Source organism: Herpailurus yagouaroundi, unplaced genomic scaffold (assembly GCF_014898765.1).
Source record: "Herpailurus yagouaroundi ecotype Mexico unplaced genomic scaffold, PumYag 28, whole genome shotgun sequence".
Classification (NCBI taxonomy): Eukaryota; Metazoa; Chordata; class Mammalia; order Carnivora; family Felidae; genus Herpailurus; species Herpailurus yagouaroundi.
The window spans coordinates 44,500,706-44,520,107 of NW_024412376.1; the positions used below are offsets into that span (position 1 = coordinate 44,500,706).

A 19,402-nucleotide genomic window follows, 5' to 3' on the forward strand; every position below is an offset into this window, starting at 1 on the left:
TGTCCTTTCCAAGGGGGCCCCCCCCCCCCCCGAGTTTCAGGCTCTTCGTCAGGCTCCTGACTCAGTTCCTATCTCAGCTTCTGTTCCAGGCTCTACCTGTCACAGCATCTGTCCCAAGTTGTCCAAGCCTCCTGTCCTTCACTAGATCTCCACTAGGTTGGCTTTTCTTTCCCCCTTCAAGTCTGTACATAAATATCATCTTTTCTGACTGCACTATTTAAAATTGCACTGCTCCCAACCCTCTTCACAATGGGACTTTTCTCCAAAGCATTTACCAGTTGACACTATATATAGATAGATATGTCTCTCTCTCTCTCTTTGTATATATATACACACACACACACATATACATATGTGTACACCCAACATGGGGTTCGAACCCACGACCCTGAGATCAAGAGTTGGATGCTCCTCAGGCTTTGCCAGCCAGGTGCCCTCTTAAGTAATCTCTACACCCAACGTGAAGCTTGAACTCATGCCTCCGAGATCAAGAGTTGGATGCTCCCCCAACTGAGCCAGCCAGGCACCACCATAGGGCTCTTAATTAAAGCCAAAGAGTATCACATTAAGGCATAATTCAGTGAAAGCCAGTTTAATTTTAATTATAAAGTATATACGATGCTGTAGCTTTTGACAGTAAGGATTGTATATGCTTCATTTGTTAGGTCTACTCCCAACATAGTATTAAGTGCAGATAGATGTTTGGATATTTTGACCAACGGTGGTGACACTAACAGGATGATTGATGGTGAGTCATTTGCAGTAAGGTCTGGGGAACTCAGAATGATTCAGTCACAACATCTAAATATTCATTTGTAACTCTGCCACAAACAATTTAATCCTCATTTATATTTTAAAACCAGGGTTTGCCAATGAAATTTAAATTACATTACAGAGTATTTCAGTGGAAAAGGGTATCTCTTTGGTTTTTCTGAGCGGGCTAGGAGATACCAAGGGAAAATTAATTGTAAATGTTTTTAATGTTGGAACAAGAAAAGAACAGATTGGACTTCTCTTCTTTAAATCACTGTATTCCTGTGGCTCTGAAATCCATGTTAAGTCCCTTGTTAAACTAAGTGAATGGCATAAAACTATTTACTTATGAATTCCCCATTTGATGTAATAAAACCAAAGCTGGACTTCTAGAGAAAATATTCAGATTCAGATGGGAAACACAACTCTTCTTTCTTAACACCTAAAATTCATCTCTCAGCCTGGGGGAGCATAGTAGCCATGGTTTGCCATGGTTTGGGTGCTGACCTTTAAACAGTGTCATTATGAAAGCTATGTTTATCTCTATAATTTAAAATCAGTAGCATTTTTTCTCTTTGATCGCATTCCAGTTTCAACTTCTATTTGCTTGTAAGTTACATACATTTTGATAAAATATGAACAAACGTGTTATCCCATAGATTGTCATTCAGAAGATCATTTTTATTCTGTTGGAAAGCAGATCTAAAACTTCAGCTTATCTTACACAAATTGCATGTCCCAATGGATTAAAAAAAATCAGAAATAGAGGATAAGGTGAGACTCAGATTGCAACAATTTTTTAAAAATTTGTTCCAAGAGACATGGAAAGGCTTTCAGATAGAGAATAGAAACAAATGACAGAGCTTTACTTAAAGTTTAAGTAGATATTTAAGATTTTCTCTCTTTAGGACTCAAAAATTCTCTTTTGTTCTTGCCTTCCATTTTCCTGCTTTGTTACTTTTATATTTCTGGAGTGGAGATAAGACTAAAAGATGCCCAGGGAAAGCTCATTGGGAAAGAACACGTGACTGGACCATCTCTAACCTCCACAGTGGGTCATCTTTGCTGCAGGTTACCATTGTCAGCAAATGGAGGACAAGATTGTTCTTCTTATTAAAACAAAGCCTCTTGGGCAAGGGAGTGAGAAAGCAACTTAATAGAAATGGTTTGTACAGTACCTAATTCATCTTCTCCAAATCCCAAGATGTGACCTGAAAAGTAACCTCTACAGGAACCACTGTTGCCGAGACAGAGTGGTTTTTCTTGCCATTGCTTGCTCACGGGACTTTGCTGGAGGGTTAAGAAATTCCTACAACAAAAACATACCGTAAACTTACAGTGAAAATAGGCGTTTGCTTAAAAAAATAAATAAATAAAAGGCTTAGAATAAAGTTCACAATAAATAATTGTTGTGCCATGAACCTGGCTTCTAAAAGGAAAAGTAACATAGCCCATAATGTGTGCAAATACTCTGAAATTCTCATGTAGGGAGAAAGTACTTAAAGATAATATTTTGTTTGGAGGGGGGCACTAAAAGTACCTGAGTATGAGAAAAGCCCTCCCCTTCATCCAGAGAATGATACTTCCTCTCCAGGACTAGACTCCATGCTGTGCTATTAATCAGAGAGAGGGACAGGGGGAAGATCACGGGGTCAGTACACTTTTCTAGTTCCTTTTAGTGACCAAGCATATCAGCTCTGCCATATGCCTGAATGCCAGTGACTCGGGAAACAAGGTTTTTAATTTGGGTTTCATCACAGAGTTCCTTCTAATTATCTACAATGTGACCTCTAAAAATTAGGCTAAAATGTAACTTTGTAGTATTCTTACCAATAAAGACAAACTGAGTTCTATTGTTAAAAGTCCTAAAAAGTATGGCAAAAACAAAAATTCTTAGCCTTCCAGTTTCCAAATAATTTGGAAAATACTTGCACAACTCGTGTATAACAATAGTTTTCAAGTAACTCATTATCATGGTAAATTTATGTTAAGGATGAAGGGAAAAGCTTACATCATATGCAAAGTCCATATGAAGACCTCTCTGCTCTTAAAAATTATATTATGAATTTAATCAAATTTGTTTAAAAAGCATCTCTTAGGAAGTTCTTCAACAAAACCACCATAGATAATGAACTAAAAGAAAATAATAGTCTTTATGTGTGTACCTGACCTGCCCCCAAAGGGAGACAATCATTTGAATATTTTATGGCAGTTTGCCCACTAATTGATGGATATGTCATTTGATACATGAAATTATGGTACCAGGAAACCTACCCATTCCGGTCTCCAAACACATAGCTTCCATACAGTCTTTCAGACTGGCATCCTCGGTAAACAAATCCACCCACCAAAGGACCATTACTGAATGGCTTGAATTCTAAAAGTGATGGCTCACTTTCTGGAAAGAAATAAATGTAACATTAGATCAAATGAAACATACTTTTTATGAAATAAAAGTAATGTAGGCCAAGTAATACTATTATGGTCATTTATTTTACATTTGAAGTATGTTCCACAGTACACAAGCAGAACCCTTGTTGTAGATATTTAGTAGAAATAATTCCCGTTGCTTAAACCATATCAAATATTGAGACTCTCCATGTGCATCGTACTGAAACGGGAATGCTCTGTGAATGCTTTGCTGTTATAATTGTCACACATACCAAATTTTCAGTGACATTAGAATCTGGATATTGTGGAAATCATGGTTATTTACTTAAGAACCAAAGACTTTTAAAAAATTATAATTTTTTTGTGTTGATTTTTTTTGTAGAAATGCTTCTGCATATATGTAGTAAATTAATCCAGACTTCTGTCAAGTTATATAAAATGTTGGAGAGTTCATATTTTAATGGAAATAAAAGGTCCTTAAAACCGCATTTGTATATTTAAAAACATTATCACTCAAGTAATATCTTCATTTAAACTATTTTAAGAGTTTTGTTTATAGAGTTGTATGGTTAACAAAGTCTATTGCAGCCATTCTTTTTAAAATTACATGTGTATAGTCACATATCTTAATCTTTCCATGCATGCCATTGTATACTTGAATTCATGTACACTAATTGCAATGGAAAAGATCTAAAGCCAGTTGCAAATTAATCTGAAAATTGCTACTTATGTGCTTAATGTCAAATAAGTCACTATCAACAGGCAGTATTTTAGGCAAAAACTTTGGTGGAGAGACAGTAATTTTAAAGTAATTGTCCCTTCCCATGTAATTAGGGTGAATATATTATAAAAAGTAGGAAAGATTAAGTTTTAACTAGTGCACTGCAAGGAAGCATAACTTCCAGGTCACGAACTCTGGAGTCAGTCAGCTTGGGTTTAAATCCAGGCCCTGCCACTTACGTTGTATGATAATTAACCTTTTTGTGTCTCAGTTTCCCCATCTGTACAATGTGGCCAATAATAGTGCCTATCACACGGAGTTGTTCCGTGAATGAAATGAATCAAATTTATAATGTTACTACAGGGGCTGGCATGTAGTCAGTACTGACACGTGGTTATTTTGTTCTCGTTTCTGTTTTCTGCTTTATTGAAGTAAAGATAACAAATAAAATTATAAAATATTTAAAGTATACACTGTGGTGATTTGATATATGTATACATTGTGAGGGGATTCTGTGGATGTGTTTTGAAAACATAAATATAAGGCTATCAATATTGTAGCCAGTTTCAGCTGAGGCCCAATTAATGTGATTAGAGAATTTAGTTTAATCTACAAATATAGCCAAAATTCCATCAAACTAGTGACTCATGAGATTTTTTTCCCAAACCACATTATTCTTTGGTTTGGCTTTTATAAGATGTGTGTGCGCGCACACATGAATACCTGAAAAAAAAAATAAAGTAAAATAACTGAATACCACATGAACTAACACAGCTGCTTCATTCCTGGTGCTAAATAAATATCTGTATTGAATGAGTAAATAGAAGAAGCAATCAATTTAATAATCTTAATCTACTGTGTTCCCTGAATCATAATAATTTTGATATATTGCTTCCTCCAAAAAGAGTAAATAATAAAACACTGAAAAATATTAAGATTTTTGGACTTCATTATTATCCAACTTTATTTTGTATATATATCTCTAAAACATTCTAGTAATCATGTTAGTAAAAGTAATGTCTAAACATTCCATTTTCATGACGTGGGTAAATAACATGTTTTTACATGTCAATTACTTTGTTTTCTTCTACAATCTTAAAGAAATTACATTACTATTTGAAACACAATTTTTCTAATTGTTGAGACTAGAATATTGGGGATTGAGGAATTTCTTACCTTTAACTTGTTTTTTTCCACTGTATATAAGATGTTATGACAAGTTCTGCCTTATATTAGAAGTTACTCATCTTGACTCTCAGAGGAGCAAAATATAAACAGCTAATTTTTGAAGGTCCATTAAATTTTTTGCACCTACAGAGCACAGTTTAATCCATTGGAAAGATAATTACCCAAATGGAATTCCTGGGGCTCATAAGAGTCACTGGACCTTTAAAAACGTGTGCAATTTACTCGCTTACCACTGTTGGGTCAGTGTGTTTATTCCTTCCCAAAAGCTCATTTTGTAGAAATCCTTTTCTCTTCGATGAATATGCTAAAGTAAAACAAAGCCCGAATTAAAGCCAAATCAACAAATTATGTTCTACTTACCATAGTCTTTCCCCTTTATTATCTGTAGGATTCTGGCTGATGATCTGTTCTTTCCATTGGAGTCTGAACAAAGTATTGTTAAATTGATGTTTATATCAGTGGGATGTCGATCCACAGCACATCTGCATAACAAAAAGGAGACATCCATGAATTCCTACCAGGGTATTTTCTAAACTGAGACTGGAGATTCCTGACAGAGGAACCCCTTGGTGGGCTGGCAAGGACCCTATGGGCTATTTCCTTTGGATCCTCAGCAGAAACATCCTGATTTGTTTGTTCACTCTGCTGAAGCTAAATGATCTCTGGAGAGTATTTCCTAATATTCCTTGGTATCTCTCGCTAGTATGAACATACACACTGACTTGAAACATTTGTTGGTGCTGTTATTAAGGACTATTGCATATATAACATGCTGGGAAGGTAGGAGAACCTTCAGCAGCAGCAACTCACATCTGCAATACACAAAACAGTCTTCGTTTTGGTGTTTGTTTTGTGTTTTTACATGGAATGGCTATATTCTAAAGCTCAAGCTGCAAAGCATGCACTACAATGTAAGGTATAAAATAAAGCTGGTCCCCACAACCACTGAAGTCTTTTATGTTACATTGACTGTGTCTTCACGTCACCCCCAATCTGGGGTTAGAATATTTCCATGACTTAAGCCACCAACTGTCAACTCCATTAGCGCAGGGATGCCTTCCAACTTCTTTATCACTGTGTTTCTGTTACCTAATTCAAACCCAAGAATATCAAAGGGGGTCAATATGTGTTGAATGTTTAAGTCAATGAGGGACTGGGCATATGGAGTTTGGGTTGCGAGAAGAATGAAGCTGTATAATATAATTACTTCTGAAGTTCTCACAAATGTGGAAAATACTGTTGCTTTGTTTTCAGGTTTCTCAACTTTGACATTCTTGACATTTTGAGTCAGACCATTCTTTGAGCGGGAAACTGGAAGGAGGAGGTTGTGTCCTGAGCATGTACAACGTTTAGCAGCATGTCGGTGGCATGAACCCCTCCTCCAGAGTTGTGAAAACCAAAAATGTTTCTAGGCATTGCCAAATATTCTCTGGGGGCAAAATAATCCCATTGAGAATCACTCCTTTAGGTCAACAAAATACACTAATGACTTAACAACCAAACCAAATCTTTGGGGCTACTAAATAAACTAGAAAACAAAACAACCCGGGAGTAGGTTCTGGGGCTTAAGACATGTTAAGAGTCACACACAGCAATCATCTCAACAACAATAACAGCCACAAAATAAAAACTGTTGCATCCAAATGATCCCATTCATAATAGGGAAACTCTAAGCCTGACCTGCCAAAGATGAGTTAGTTGTTCCGTGGCAACGGTCCCTTTATTGTCTTTAATTCAACAATTCACAGAGTACAATGCCTGGCAGGGAACATGACACAGACGTGATGTGACTTAAGGTGGAACTAAATCCATGGATGGGGAGAACATTTTCCCATCTTGCCTTTCTTTTTAAGATGGAGGAACTATGACAAAAGAAGGTTTGACCACTTTCTATCAAGAAAAGAACAAATCTGGAAGAAAAGGCCAGGTCTCCCAAAGGTGGAGATGCCGGATGCCATCAGGCCTACCTCTGTCTGAATACTATGTCCACTGGGAACCACTTGACCTTTCTAACCTTTAGTTTCTTTTCAGAAAAAAAAAAAAGAGGTGGGTACACATGGGTACTGGTCCTTATACATCTGTCCAAGTCCACAGAACATACAATCCCCAGTGAACCCTAATGTAAACTTTGGACTTTGGGTGATAATGATGTGTCCATGTAGGTTCATCCATTGTAACACATGGAATACTCTGGTGGGGATGTTGCTAATGGGGAGGCTGGGCATGTGTGGGGGCAGCGGACATGTGGGAAATCTCTGTACCTTCTGCCCAATGTTGCCGTCTTTAAAATTGAAGTCTTTAAAAAAAAAAGAAAAAGAGCGGTATCTAATGTCAGCAGGACCTCAGAGTACTGCTGAATGTCACAAATGAGATAATGTGTGTAAGATACTGAGTTCAGCACTCTGCCCCAAGGTACTTAACACAAGTCAGCTTTACTTTTAGCCAAGAATTGTTTTACTTTCTTTTCTGCTTTACTAAATCTTTCTCCGCTTGAGATACTCTTGAAGGGAGGTGCAGATTCCCTTAAGCTCTCTGCTGCCGGAGGAGGTAAGACTCTACAGCATAGGCATCCTGCCATATGCAAGGTCTGTAAAGTGCCTCATCCTGTGTTTTTGCACTGAGGGTCCAGGACCCCTGGAAGGTTGCACGAAAGCTCCAGTGGGATTGTGGTGACTCAGGCTGCTCAACTTCAAAGTGCTGCTTTGCGGTGGTATCTGCAAGTTCTGAGCTATAGGAATGGAATGTGACAGTTTCCTCCACATCCTGAACCCACCGTAAGTACTCCCTGTCGCACAGATTTTAAGATCTGCTGAGATGCCAAAAAGGAAATGAACTGTAGACTTGGACTTTGATGGAGGGGAGATGAAGGGCATGAGGGATTATAAAAATAAAAAGTTCGAGAAATACTCACCTTGCACATAGTGAACACTCAATAAACATTAAATAGCAATAATAACTTAGCTAGTAAATGAATGAATGTGGCCAAATATCCCATAGTATGAATAAGAGACCACAGATTGGATGAAGCTTTCATCACAGAATTGCTATATTATACTGCATAGCATTTTTAAGTGTACCCCAAATTTCTCACTCTACATACATCTCAGTGTTCCTTTCTTTATAGTTCATTGTAGTAAACGGTCAGTATGAATTCCTTTGCTACTTGTAATTTTTTTTTCAGGTGGAAAAATGTGAACATTGAGCTCAACTCCTTACAAACTCATACTGCATCATCATATTTAAGTGAAGCTGTAATAAGAAACACAATTTATTTAAAACCTATCAGGTGTGTCGGGCACTCTGCTTTTTTTCTAGATTTTCATTTAATCATGACAGCATCCTCAAAAGCTGTTACCACCCCCATTCAGTGTGTGTGGAAAATTTCATTTAGAGGGGTTTAAGGAGAAAAATTAAAAAGTTTATCATCTAAATCTGAAAAACGGAACTCTTAATCATTACACTAGTCCAATAGTGTTTAAAAACAACACTCTAGAACTTTAAGGCACTTTTCCTCCATGAATTTGTTCTCTTCCATATGTCTAATCTGCCGTCTCAATCTGCTTCACACATTAATAGAAGAAAGAGTGCTGAGATAATGAGCTGGTGTGATTTTACAGGTGCAACCTTGGACACCACCCGTGGCTGCTCGGTGCCTGGCCCCCCCTCATTCTTTTTCCAGTTCCCGAATCCTGGCCGGGCTCGGGTTTATAGGAGGTGCGGGGTGGTGGGGGAGGGGGGCAGGTCGTGTTCTCACCTGCCTGGATCGTGCAGGCCGTGCGCAAACACTTCCGGGGGCTGGTTGGTGCTGTTGAAGTGCGGATTACTTCTGGGGATGGAATAAGGCACGTTGCACATATCTGTGTCCACGTCCAGCCGCAGCACCGACCCTGTGAAATCACTGAGAAATTGGACAAAGAGGGTCAGTGTTTTCTGCTTTTGTTACATAGTTTACCTAACCTAAATGTGGGAAGGTCGCTCCACAGTCAAAAGAATCATTCCCCCAATTTGAGACAAAATTATTAAAGTTATGAATTCCATATCGTGGGGAAAGGAAACAGGGGCAGTTTGGTTTCACACAAATGGCAGCACCTTGACACAGCTGAGTAGTGGCCGAGGACTGCAGCATCAGTAGCGTGCTACATTTTGCAGCTGTTCCTTAGTTTTTGCCAATCCCTGGATTTTCTGCGCCCCCAGAAGCGCCACTGGACCTTGTGCGTCCAGCCTGTGTATTGTGCAAACCACACAGCACTGATGCATTCTAGAGCATCTGGGTATAGCGACTTCCAAAAATATCATCAGCATATTACTGAATTTTTCATTTTACAAATGCAGACAAACACCCATAAGAAAAGTTAAATGTTTAACCAAGGAGACATAATTCAAAGACGGTTCTTTTTTTTTTTTTTTTTTTTTTCCCAAAGACAGCTCTTAACTCACTGCTCTGACCCTTTTTCCCCGGCTGACACTTAAGACATTTGAACATCAAGGGGAACGTTTTTGGTTTTGTTTTCTTTTTTACCTTAACCCATCCATTTCTTCCATATCATCCAGTGTGATCATCCCATCACCGAGAATGATGTACAAAAAGCCCTCAGGGCCAAAGAGCAGTTGCCCTCCTAGATGCTTTCTGTGGAGTTCTGCCACTTCAAGAAATACTCTGGCTGTCCTCAAATCAACTTGATGGGGATTTTTTCTACATTGGGGGAGGAAACAATACCATGATTGTTAAAGGTGTTTAGGTGAATCCACTAGAAGGTAAAAATGGTACACAAATTAGGGGAGTAAACACTTGGCATGTAAATAAGGAAACATGCTTGAAATGGAACTAATAAAAACTACTGAAAAATTACGTTATTTTCTAAGTTTCAGAAGTAGCACCTAAGCTGAAAGACAAGAGAGGAAAAGTGCCAAAGCTATCATTTTTCTCAATTCTCCTTAAGGACACATAGGGGGTTTTCAGCAAGGTGGAGATTGTGGTTTAATTACGGTCACCTTTGTTTCTAAAATAATTAGGAAGAGATAATGAGAAGATAAGATTGAAAAATATTTATGCCTCAGTGCATTGTAGTGAGTGATACCTGGATACTGTGTATTCCACAACTCGAAGAATGTGGTCATGAGGCCCAATAGCCCACCGTTCTTGGTTGGTGGTATAAGACACATACAGCTTTCCATTTTTCTTGTAATTGGGATGGAATGCGAGGCTTAGCAGACCTCTTTCATCTCCTCCCTGCAGTCAAATGAAAAACACAAAGAATTGTGAAGTTAATTATGTTCTTTATTGTGTTTCAACTGGAACCCCAAAAGAGTCTCTTTCTTTTCTTCTGGATAATCTTTGCCCAAACTCTTTTCTTCCTTGCCCACTGCACAAAAAAAGATCATGAAACATTTCACCCTGCGGAACTCTTTAAGGGTTAGAACAAGACAGTTGTCTTGTGTGGCTCTCTATGCACAAGACCCCTACACCACTTTTGTCCAGTGATTTGTGTATGCAATCTTGGGAAGCTAGGAGGACAAGTTTAACTGTTGTGATTCTTTGCTGGGTTACTAGGTTGCTTGTAGCTCATAGAAGACAAATAAAAAGGTTCATAATCAGCAGTCACTTCTAATCCAAGTCTCCCAAACCTAAAACACAGTGTGGGCTGCCAACTCCCACTGTCTTGGCAATATGTTTAGAAAACAGTTAAATTGCTTGTGTAATATGTAAACCTTTGTTTTACCCTGGAGGCATCTACATCACTTGTCACAACGATGGTGGTCTGTTCATCATAACTAGGTAATAAGCAGCCTTGGCCTATCTACAGAGGAAGGAGGTATTTTTACACGTATCCTTTCACAGCATCGAGCTTTTCTTTACAGAAGGATGGAGAAACGGGAGGGGAGCTAAACACCAGGGCTGGGACGGGGGTGGGAGAAATGCTAGAGAGGAAAGGGGACACTAGGAAATAAAAAAAAAAAAAAGATCCCAAACAACTTTCTTTGTTATTACATGAATGTCAAGGATTGTATACATTAGGCATGCCAAATGCTGTAACAATTAAAACATCATTATGTTCTTAAATAGAAAGGCATTTTATCTTTATTTTCCTGCTAATTCAGCTTGATGAAACTCAATATGGTCTTAGCATTTGCTTTATCCCACAAGTGGTCCCGGAATTTCTATAATGAAATTATAGTATCTGAAATTATCTAGATCAGAGACTTAAAAGTTCAAATTCTAGTAAGCCAGTGAGGGCTTTCTCTGTAGTCTGAGGCATTATCCAAACTGGTGAAGAATACGACACAGAAACTGAAATGAAGCAACTGCTAGGACATCACCTTACCCCCACTACTTCATTACCTGTCTCGTCTCCTGAGGCAAACAGCTAGAAGTTACCCCTTGGAAATCTTACAGGAGGGAAATAAGTCTCGAACACTACAACTTCTACACAAGTTTATGCTTGGTAATGGAAGCACTCTTTTGCTCTTCTCCCCCAGAAGTCCATGTGTTACTACCGAAGCACAGAGCTGTGTGTGGTGGGATTCTACATGGACTGAAGAATTTAAAGTTTTGGGCATGGGGCGGGGTGTAATGGATGGCTCAGCGGGCTGAGTGTCTGACCTCAGCTCAGGTCATGATCTAGTGGTTTGTGGGTTCGAGCCCCGCATCCAGCTCTGCACTGACAGCTCAGGGACTGGAGCCTGCCTTGGGTTCTGTCCTTCCCTCTCTCTCTGCCCCTCCCCCACTCATGCTCTGTCTCTCTCTTTCTGTCTCTCAAAAATAAACATTAAATTTTTTTAAGTTGTAGGTATAAAAGTTCACTTTTAATAACCATTGTTTGATTTATCTCTTGGATTAGAGAGAAACTGCTTTCTGAGAGATGCCGTCCAAAGTGGAAACACTTTTAAGAGTGTATAAATAAGAAAGTGGATGCAGGGGCGCCTGGGTGGCGCAGTCGGTTAAGCGTCCGACTTCAGCCAGGTAACGATCTCGCGGTCCGTGAGTTCGAGCCCCGCGTCAGGCTCTGGGCTGATGGCTCAGAGCCTGGAGCCTGTTTCCGATTCTGTGTCTCCCTCTCTCTCTCTGCCCCTCCCCCGTTCATGCTCTGTCTCTCTCTGTCCCAAAAATAAAGAAATGTTGAAAAAAAAAAAAGAAAGAAAGTGGATGCAAATATTCCAGAACTACCAAAGCATAATTGAAATGTCAAAAAAACCAACCTCTTCATTTGTAAGCTACAATATGCTTAATATTAATTTTAATCAAAACAATCTCATTGAAGGGGATGGATCTAATGACTGTGATGAATGAAAATGAGCCTCTATTTTTCAGATGATCTTAGAGTGATTTTTTTTCTTAGAGTGATTTTAGTATTGATTTGATGTTGCTTTTTTAAATAACTTCATTAAGCAAATATCTCTTCTTATGAGATGTTGAAAGCTGGGATGCATGACTAAGAATTGATTGTAGAAAAGCACATTTAAATCTCTTTGATGGATGTATAAGAAAGCTGAGGGGTGGGATTTAGTTTGTGATTAATTCCTCTTCCAAATGTATTTCACTTTAAAGCTGAAGTGCAGGGTAAGTACTTTATACCCACTTCACAAATATTTGCGTTCCACTATAAGGAGCTTTTGCTGAAAGCAGTTCTTTTATAGTTTTTAATCAAATCATCTGAGATACAATTTGAGTTGGATAGCAACATGGCTTAGAACTGTACTCACTGCTTTTCAGGAATTAGGAATGTAGAATTCATGCACTATAGAGAGATAGGGAAAGAGATTTAAACAAATCCACAAGTGACAGAAGGTAATTGTTCACTTTAGAGATTCACCTGTCACATAAATGAATGTGGGGGCATCACTGGCATTTGTTAAGGTGCCAAATATAGAAACGTAATGAGACATTTGAATTACAAGAAAATAAATGAAAAGAAAACAATTTTTTTAAAAGTCAGTAATTCTGAAGTTTTTAGGATGTAGGATTTACATTTGTTTAATTATATTACATATGATTTCATATTTTATTTAGTTATTTTTATTTTTTATTTTTTTTTTTATGTTTTTATTTATTTTTGAGACAGAGAGAGACAGAGCATGAGCAGGGGAGGGGCAGAGAGAGAGGGAGACACAGAATCTGAAACAGGCTCCAGGCTCTGAGCTGTCAGCAGAGCCTGACGCGGGGCTCAAACTCACGGACTGTAAGATCATGACCTGAGCCGAAGTCGGAAGCCCAACCGACCGAGCCACCCAGGTGCCCCTATGATTTCGTATTTTAAAGTCAGCTTCCAGGTAGTGATCTGGTTGGCTCTTAGACACGACTAATTACTCTTAAGTTATTTCAGAGAAATACTCTCTTAACGATACTGATAAAAAAATTTAATGTATGATATAAATATGCTAGTGTATCTCAAAATTAGCTTTGTAAACTATGTAGCAAAACATGGCTCCTAAATGTTCAGAGATTGGGAAGAGGGGGTGTATACCACCACCGTCAGGAGATTAAAGTATCGACAGGCCAAAATTTACCTTGAATTGGCCATCAGAATTAGATCATCTGTTTAAAGTATGTTACCGACACATCATGATTTTCCTCACAAATGCAAACCTATCTTTGAGGTCTGGGTGATTTTTCAAGATCTATATGGAGAAATATGTTGATTGGGCATGAAAGGTTTAATTTTGAGGCAGGGTCTATTTGAGGCCAAAAGGCCAGAAACACCACCGGACATGGGAGGCTTCAATGATAGTCTTCACCAGGAAACTGCCTATCCTGAGATCCTGAGCGCTGGAGCCTGGAGGCAGGGCAGACCCGCAGACCAGCTGTCCAGGCTCAGGGGGAAGCCCTTGTGTGCATGTTACTGACTCTCTTCTTACTACTCCCCATCTTCTCCTCTCAATTATGTGTCGCTTTATGGAATTAAAAATCATGCACTCCTTCCAGAAATGTCAAATTATCAAGTTGTTTGTAGTGAGCATCTGGGGAGAATGAACCTCTAGTGATTAGTTCAGCCAAACTGGCTAAAAAGGGAGAAAAACAATTAATAGAATGGCAAATGGAAGAGTCGCGGTCTAGGAAGCCATTCCTTTCAAAAACACATTGACTTCTAACCTTATACTTTTGAAAACATTCGCCAAGGTCCAAAATGCTTAAACTGACTCATGTGAAAAGCAGTGATTTATCAAAACGTTCACATTATACTTTGTACTTCATTATTAATACCGAATGCTTTATGTGCGCATTTCACTATGTGCGCACTTCCAGGAACATACACCACTGCTAGAATGCTAGAAATGGGCTCCGAGTAATTTATAAAGAACACTTCAGTGTTCCCTCTGTTTGCGTAATGCCCTTTTTTGTTTTGTTAAAGTTAACTGCAGGAAACTTTTCTTTTTTTTTTTTTTTTTTTGAACGTTTATTTATTTTTGGGACAGAGAGAGACAGAGCATGAACGGGGGAGGGGCAGAGAGAGAGGGAGACACAGAATCGGAAACAGCCTCCAGGCTCCGAGCCATCAGCCCAGAGCCCGACGCGGGGCTCGAACTCGCAGACTGCGAGATTGTGACCTGGCTGAAGTCGGACGCTTAACCGGCTACGCCACCCAGGCGCCCCTGCAGGAAACTTTTCATCCAAGCATCCTAGGCTACCATTGGGAACTTCCTTCCCCTTTGTTCAGCCTTCTCAAACTGCACCGACTTTGGGACAGCCCCTCACCAAGCACAGGTAGGTGAATGATTTGAAAATAACGTCCCTGTATACTTGAAAACCTTGAGATTGACCCATGTTTCAGAGTAAATCATAAAATTCTCCTAGAGACTTTAAATGAGTAGTCAACTGCCATTCTAGGTATCGTTCAGCTTTCAGAGCAATTTCACAGGGTCAACAGAAAAGAGACAAAAACTCCAGAGAGTATTGACGACTTTAATGTAAATACAAGATCAGATCTAGTCCTATAGTTTTGGGACACTCTTCCCTGATGAACACATCAAAGTTCTAACCAGTTGACTAATATTCCTCTTCTTTGAAGAAAAGGGAAGTATCTACTGGAAAAAGAAAGGTAATGATAAAATGATTATAATAGAAAGTACTTTTTCTTTTCTTTTGTTTAGAAAAAGTTTATTTTGGGGCGCCTGGGTGGCGCAGTCGGTTGAGCGTCCGACTTCAGCCAGGTCACGATCTCGCAGTGCGTGAGTTCGAGCCCCGCGTCAGGCTCTGGGCTGATGGCTCAGAGCCTGGAGCCTGTTTCCGATTCTGTGTCTCCCTCTCTCTCTGCCCCTCCCCCGTTCATGCTCTGTCTCTCTCTGTCCCAAAAATAAATAAACGTTGAAAAAAAAAAAAAAAAAAAAAAAGAAAAAGTTTATTTTGAGAGAGAAAATGTGTATGCACGCAAGTGGGGAAGGGGCAGAGAGGGAGAGAGGGACACAGAATCCCAAGCACTGTTATTGTGGAGCCCAATGTGGGGCTCAAACTCACAAACCACGAGATCATGACCTGAGCCAAAGTCAGATGCTTAACTGACTGAGCCACCCAGGCACCCCTTTTTTTCTTTTTTAAGAAAAATGGTGGGCATGGTCTCTCATTGATTTTTAAGAAAAACAGTCCCTTCATACTTTCAATGTGGTTAAAGTTAATTTTTTCTGATTTCTATCTTTAAAATTTGCCTTAACCTGTCTCAGGGTTGTATATTTTAGGAAACAAGACTGGGTAACACTGAACTAGAAGCACCATTTCTCACTTCTGCACAGTTTTTCTTAGTGACTCTTTGGCAAGTGACTAGCTTCAAGCTTGGTAGCCTACAGAATGGCCTTATGGTATTGAGAAAGCAATGAAATGTAAATTAAACTAAATAATGCAGTGCTGGGGCGCCTGGGTGGCGCAGTCAGTTAAGCGTCCAACTTCAGCCAGGTCACGATCTCGCGGTCCGGGAGTTCGAGCCCCGCGTCGGGCTCTGGGCTGGTGGCTCAGAGCCTGGAGCCTGTTTCCGATTCTGTGTCTCCCTCTCTCTCTGCCCCTCCCCCGTTCATGCTCTGTCTCTCTCTGTCCCAAAAATAAATAAACGTTAAAAAAAAAAATTAAAAAAAAAAATAATGCAGTGCTAAGTTCAAGATATGCCTTGTTATGTATAATCTTTGTAAAAAAAAGTCTGTATTTAACATTCATTCAACAAATATTCATTGAATACCTACTATGTGTTAGGCATTGTACTTGGCACTAGGGACAAGACTAGACGACCAATAAGAACCAATCTCTGTCCTTTGGAAGCTTACAGTATACATGAAAGCAGATAACAAAGTCAGATAACAAGGTAAGTTTTTAGCTGTTTCACTCCCACCATACTTCTTTGTGATGCTGATTTTGGGGTGCAAAGGAGACAGTTAAACACTGCTACACTATTATAAATGTGCACGGCCCAAAAAAACGAGTATTAAAGGGAATAAATACATATTCTGGGTAACTTTGGACACACAGGCTAATTAGTATATTAGCATCTCAGGTTTCTCCACTCTAAAACTTGGAAAGGAAAAGAAAAAAGCTTGGTTTTATGATATCTAAATTACCTGAAGAATATTAGGTAGAGTTTCTGCAAATAGTAAGACCATCTTCCAATTTATTTTATGCCCATGACATAGGTATGAATGAGGACCTCTGGTAGAATTCGTGTTCTCTTAATAATGAAGAAGTTTCTGAGAATTAACATAGGGATAGACTGATGCTATTTTTAATTCCCTATAAATATATACTTTTATTACAAGGCTGATCATCCCAGCTCCCTTTTTACTTGTTATTCACATGTCTACATTTTGTTGGTGCACACCAGGAAAGAAACAAGAGAACTTAGAAACCAACATGGGCCCCTCCTTTGCTTCTTTTAGACTAGAACCTTTTGCAGCTCAGAAATGAGAAATAGGTTAGTTTGAGAATTGTTCATTCAAACACAATGCCAGAAGTATTCACTTTTCATTGCTGCTGTAAAAAAATTACCACTAACTTAGTGGCTTGAAACAACACAAATCTATGATCTTAAAATCTGTAAGTTAGAATCCAACATGGGTCTCAATGGGCTAAAATAAATGTGTCCATAGGGCTGTGCTTCCTTCTGGAACCTCTAGGGGATACTCCATTTGCTTTTCCTTTCCAGCTTCTAGAAGTCATCTGGCATTCCTTCGTTTGTCTCCTCCTTTCTCCATCTTCAAAAACCAGTTAAAGGGATGTATCTTTCTCCTATGGCACCATGCAGACGTCCTCTACTCCCTCTTACACTTTTAAGAATTTGTGATGACACTGAGCCCACCCAGGTAATCTGGGATAATCTCCCTATGTGCCATTTAGCAGTTCAATTCTGTTGCAACCTTAATTCCCTTTTGTGTGTAAAGTAACATATTCTAGGGATTAGGACAAGGACACCTTTTGGGGAGGGCCATTATTCTGCCTACTACATGGATATTTTAATCAGTTTTTAAAAAAGGATCGAAAGTACTTATGACCTGACTCATCTTGGCCGTGCCCTACTGGGAGCATCCTGAATGAGAAGACAAATGAAGTTCATGTACAAGTTCACAGAGATACTTAAGGAAAGGTTTATCACAGCAAGCACTCTCTCTTAGCTGTTAATAATGAAAGAACAACCAACACCCTTCAAAATGAAGTGAGAACACCTTTCACAGTTGAGGAGGAGGAAGAGAAGGGGAAGACCACCTGGTAACATGTGGGCATATATGAACTCAGTCAAGAGCAAAACTGCTGTATTAATCACAGGATGCAAAGAAGGTAAAAATAAAATGTAGACAAACCATTTCTACTAACTAGAGGATTTTAAGCTCACTAGAACTATTGTTTTGTTTTGTTCATAAGTTTTGAAACATACTGTAAAGTGTTAATTTCTTCACAACTCCTGGAAAAGATGAGAAGCATTGCTTTTCAGTAGTTTCAAAAGTCTAACTTGGTCTTATAAGAGGAATCAATTCCCTGAGGACCCTGAGTTAGCTTATGGGAAGGGTAGGCAGGGGTGTCTTTTGTTATTCACAATGAACCCTGCCAACCTTACCTGAGTCTATGCTAATGAAGGGATTCTTGGCAGGCTCTTAGATAGCTTCAGGATGAGGACTGGTAGCCAGAGGAACCAAAAACATGATTAGCAGATTGGAACCTTCAGCCCAACCGTACCAACCCCCAACCCCCACCCCAACCTCCAACCTCCAGGGAAGGGAGAGAGATGAAATTGAGTTCAAACACCACCACACAGGATCTAATCATCACACCTAATGATTTGATCAGTCATCTATAATAAATTCTCCATAAAAACCTTAAACAACAGGGTTTAGATAGCCTCTGGGTTGGTCAACATATTGAGGTGCTGGGAGGGTGGCAGGAAGCTCCACATCTCCCTCCCCCATACGTTGCCATATGAATCTCTCCCGTCTGGCTTTTCCTGAGTTGTAGACTTTATAATAAACCAGCAATAGTAAGTAAAGCAATTTTTTTAGTTCTGTAAGTTATTAAGCCTGAGGGGAGGCTAATGGGAACCTCTGAATTTATAGTCAGCTGGGCAGAAATGTGGGCAGCCTAGGCACCCTATTTGCAACTGGTACCTGAAGTGGAGGAAGTCTTGTGGGACAAAGCCCTTAATCAGTACTGTCTGGGCTAATTCCAGATAGCTAGCATCAGAATTGAAGTGAATCGTCGGACACCCAGTTGGTGTTGGGGTGATTGGTTAGTATGAGGAAAAAACTTTCTCATTTGGTGTCAGAAAACACTCCAGAAAAAATCTGGGCGGTTCTTTAGCCCATCCTCCTTGCTGGGGAGAAGGAGATCATGATCAACTCTATTGAAAATCTGAAGTTAGAGAGTAGTCAGGAAAAATTTGGTAGTCTTCCAGTCATGCAAATCTTACTTGGAAATTCACATTTTTATTAAAATATCTTGTGTCATTTTATTATTCACTCTTTTGGCTTTCCTCACTTTCATTGTTCTCTGGGGATGAAACTAGGCAGAACGTGCTGAGGAACTATCACTTATGGCACTAGTTTGCTCCTTTTCTTTAAAATTTCCTCTATTTTTTCCCCAGATTTGGCTTTTCTTTTAGGTATGTCCTTAACTCATTCCAATTATTCTCTTGGTTTCATGATAACTGGATGCTCTTTGAGGCACTGTCTTGTCTCCTTGAAGACTCATTTCTGCTTAATCGTATTTACTCACTGTTCTAGTTCTCCAAGAAATTATACACAATTCTCAAATGCTTGCAGAGCCCAAGCGCATCTCCGCCACACTCCCTTGACAAAGAAAACAGTCTGTCCTGTTTCAAATGAAGTTGGAGAGCTGCTGGAGGTTACCCAGCAATTCAGAGTTTTTAGGAAGTGTTTTGTGAGGTGTAT

The 19,402-nt window shown here is 39.3% G+C and overlaps 1 protein-coding gene across 2 annotated transcripts in view; it reads right to left on the minus strand.

Annotated features, from left to right (window-relative positions):
* Nucleotides 1–19,402, minus strand: part of HHIP (hedgehog interacting protein) — a 97,150-nt gene that overhangs the window by 28,091 nt on the left and 49,657 nt on the right. For both annotated transcript variants that reach the window (XM_040473086.1, XM_040473090.1), the window contains exons 5-10: nt 10,132–10,283; nt 9,573–9,746; nt 8,808–8,951; nt 5,414–5,535; nt 3,028–3,151; nt 1,932–2,062 (exon numbers count right to left, since the gene is read on the minus strand). In XM_040473086.1, coding sequence (XP_040329020.1) covers nt 1,932–2,062; nt 3,028–3,151; nt 5,414–5,535; nt 8,808–8,951; nt 9,573–9,746; nt 10,132–10,283 — 847 coding nt within the window. The remainder of the gene's footprint in view (nt 1–1,931; nt 2,063–3,027; nt 3,152–5,413; nt 5,536–8,807; nt 8,952–9,572; nt 9,747–10,131; nt 10,284–19,402) is intronic.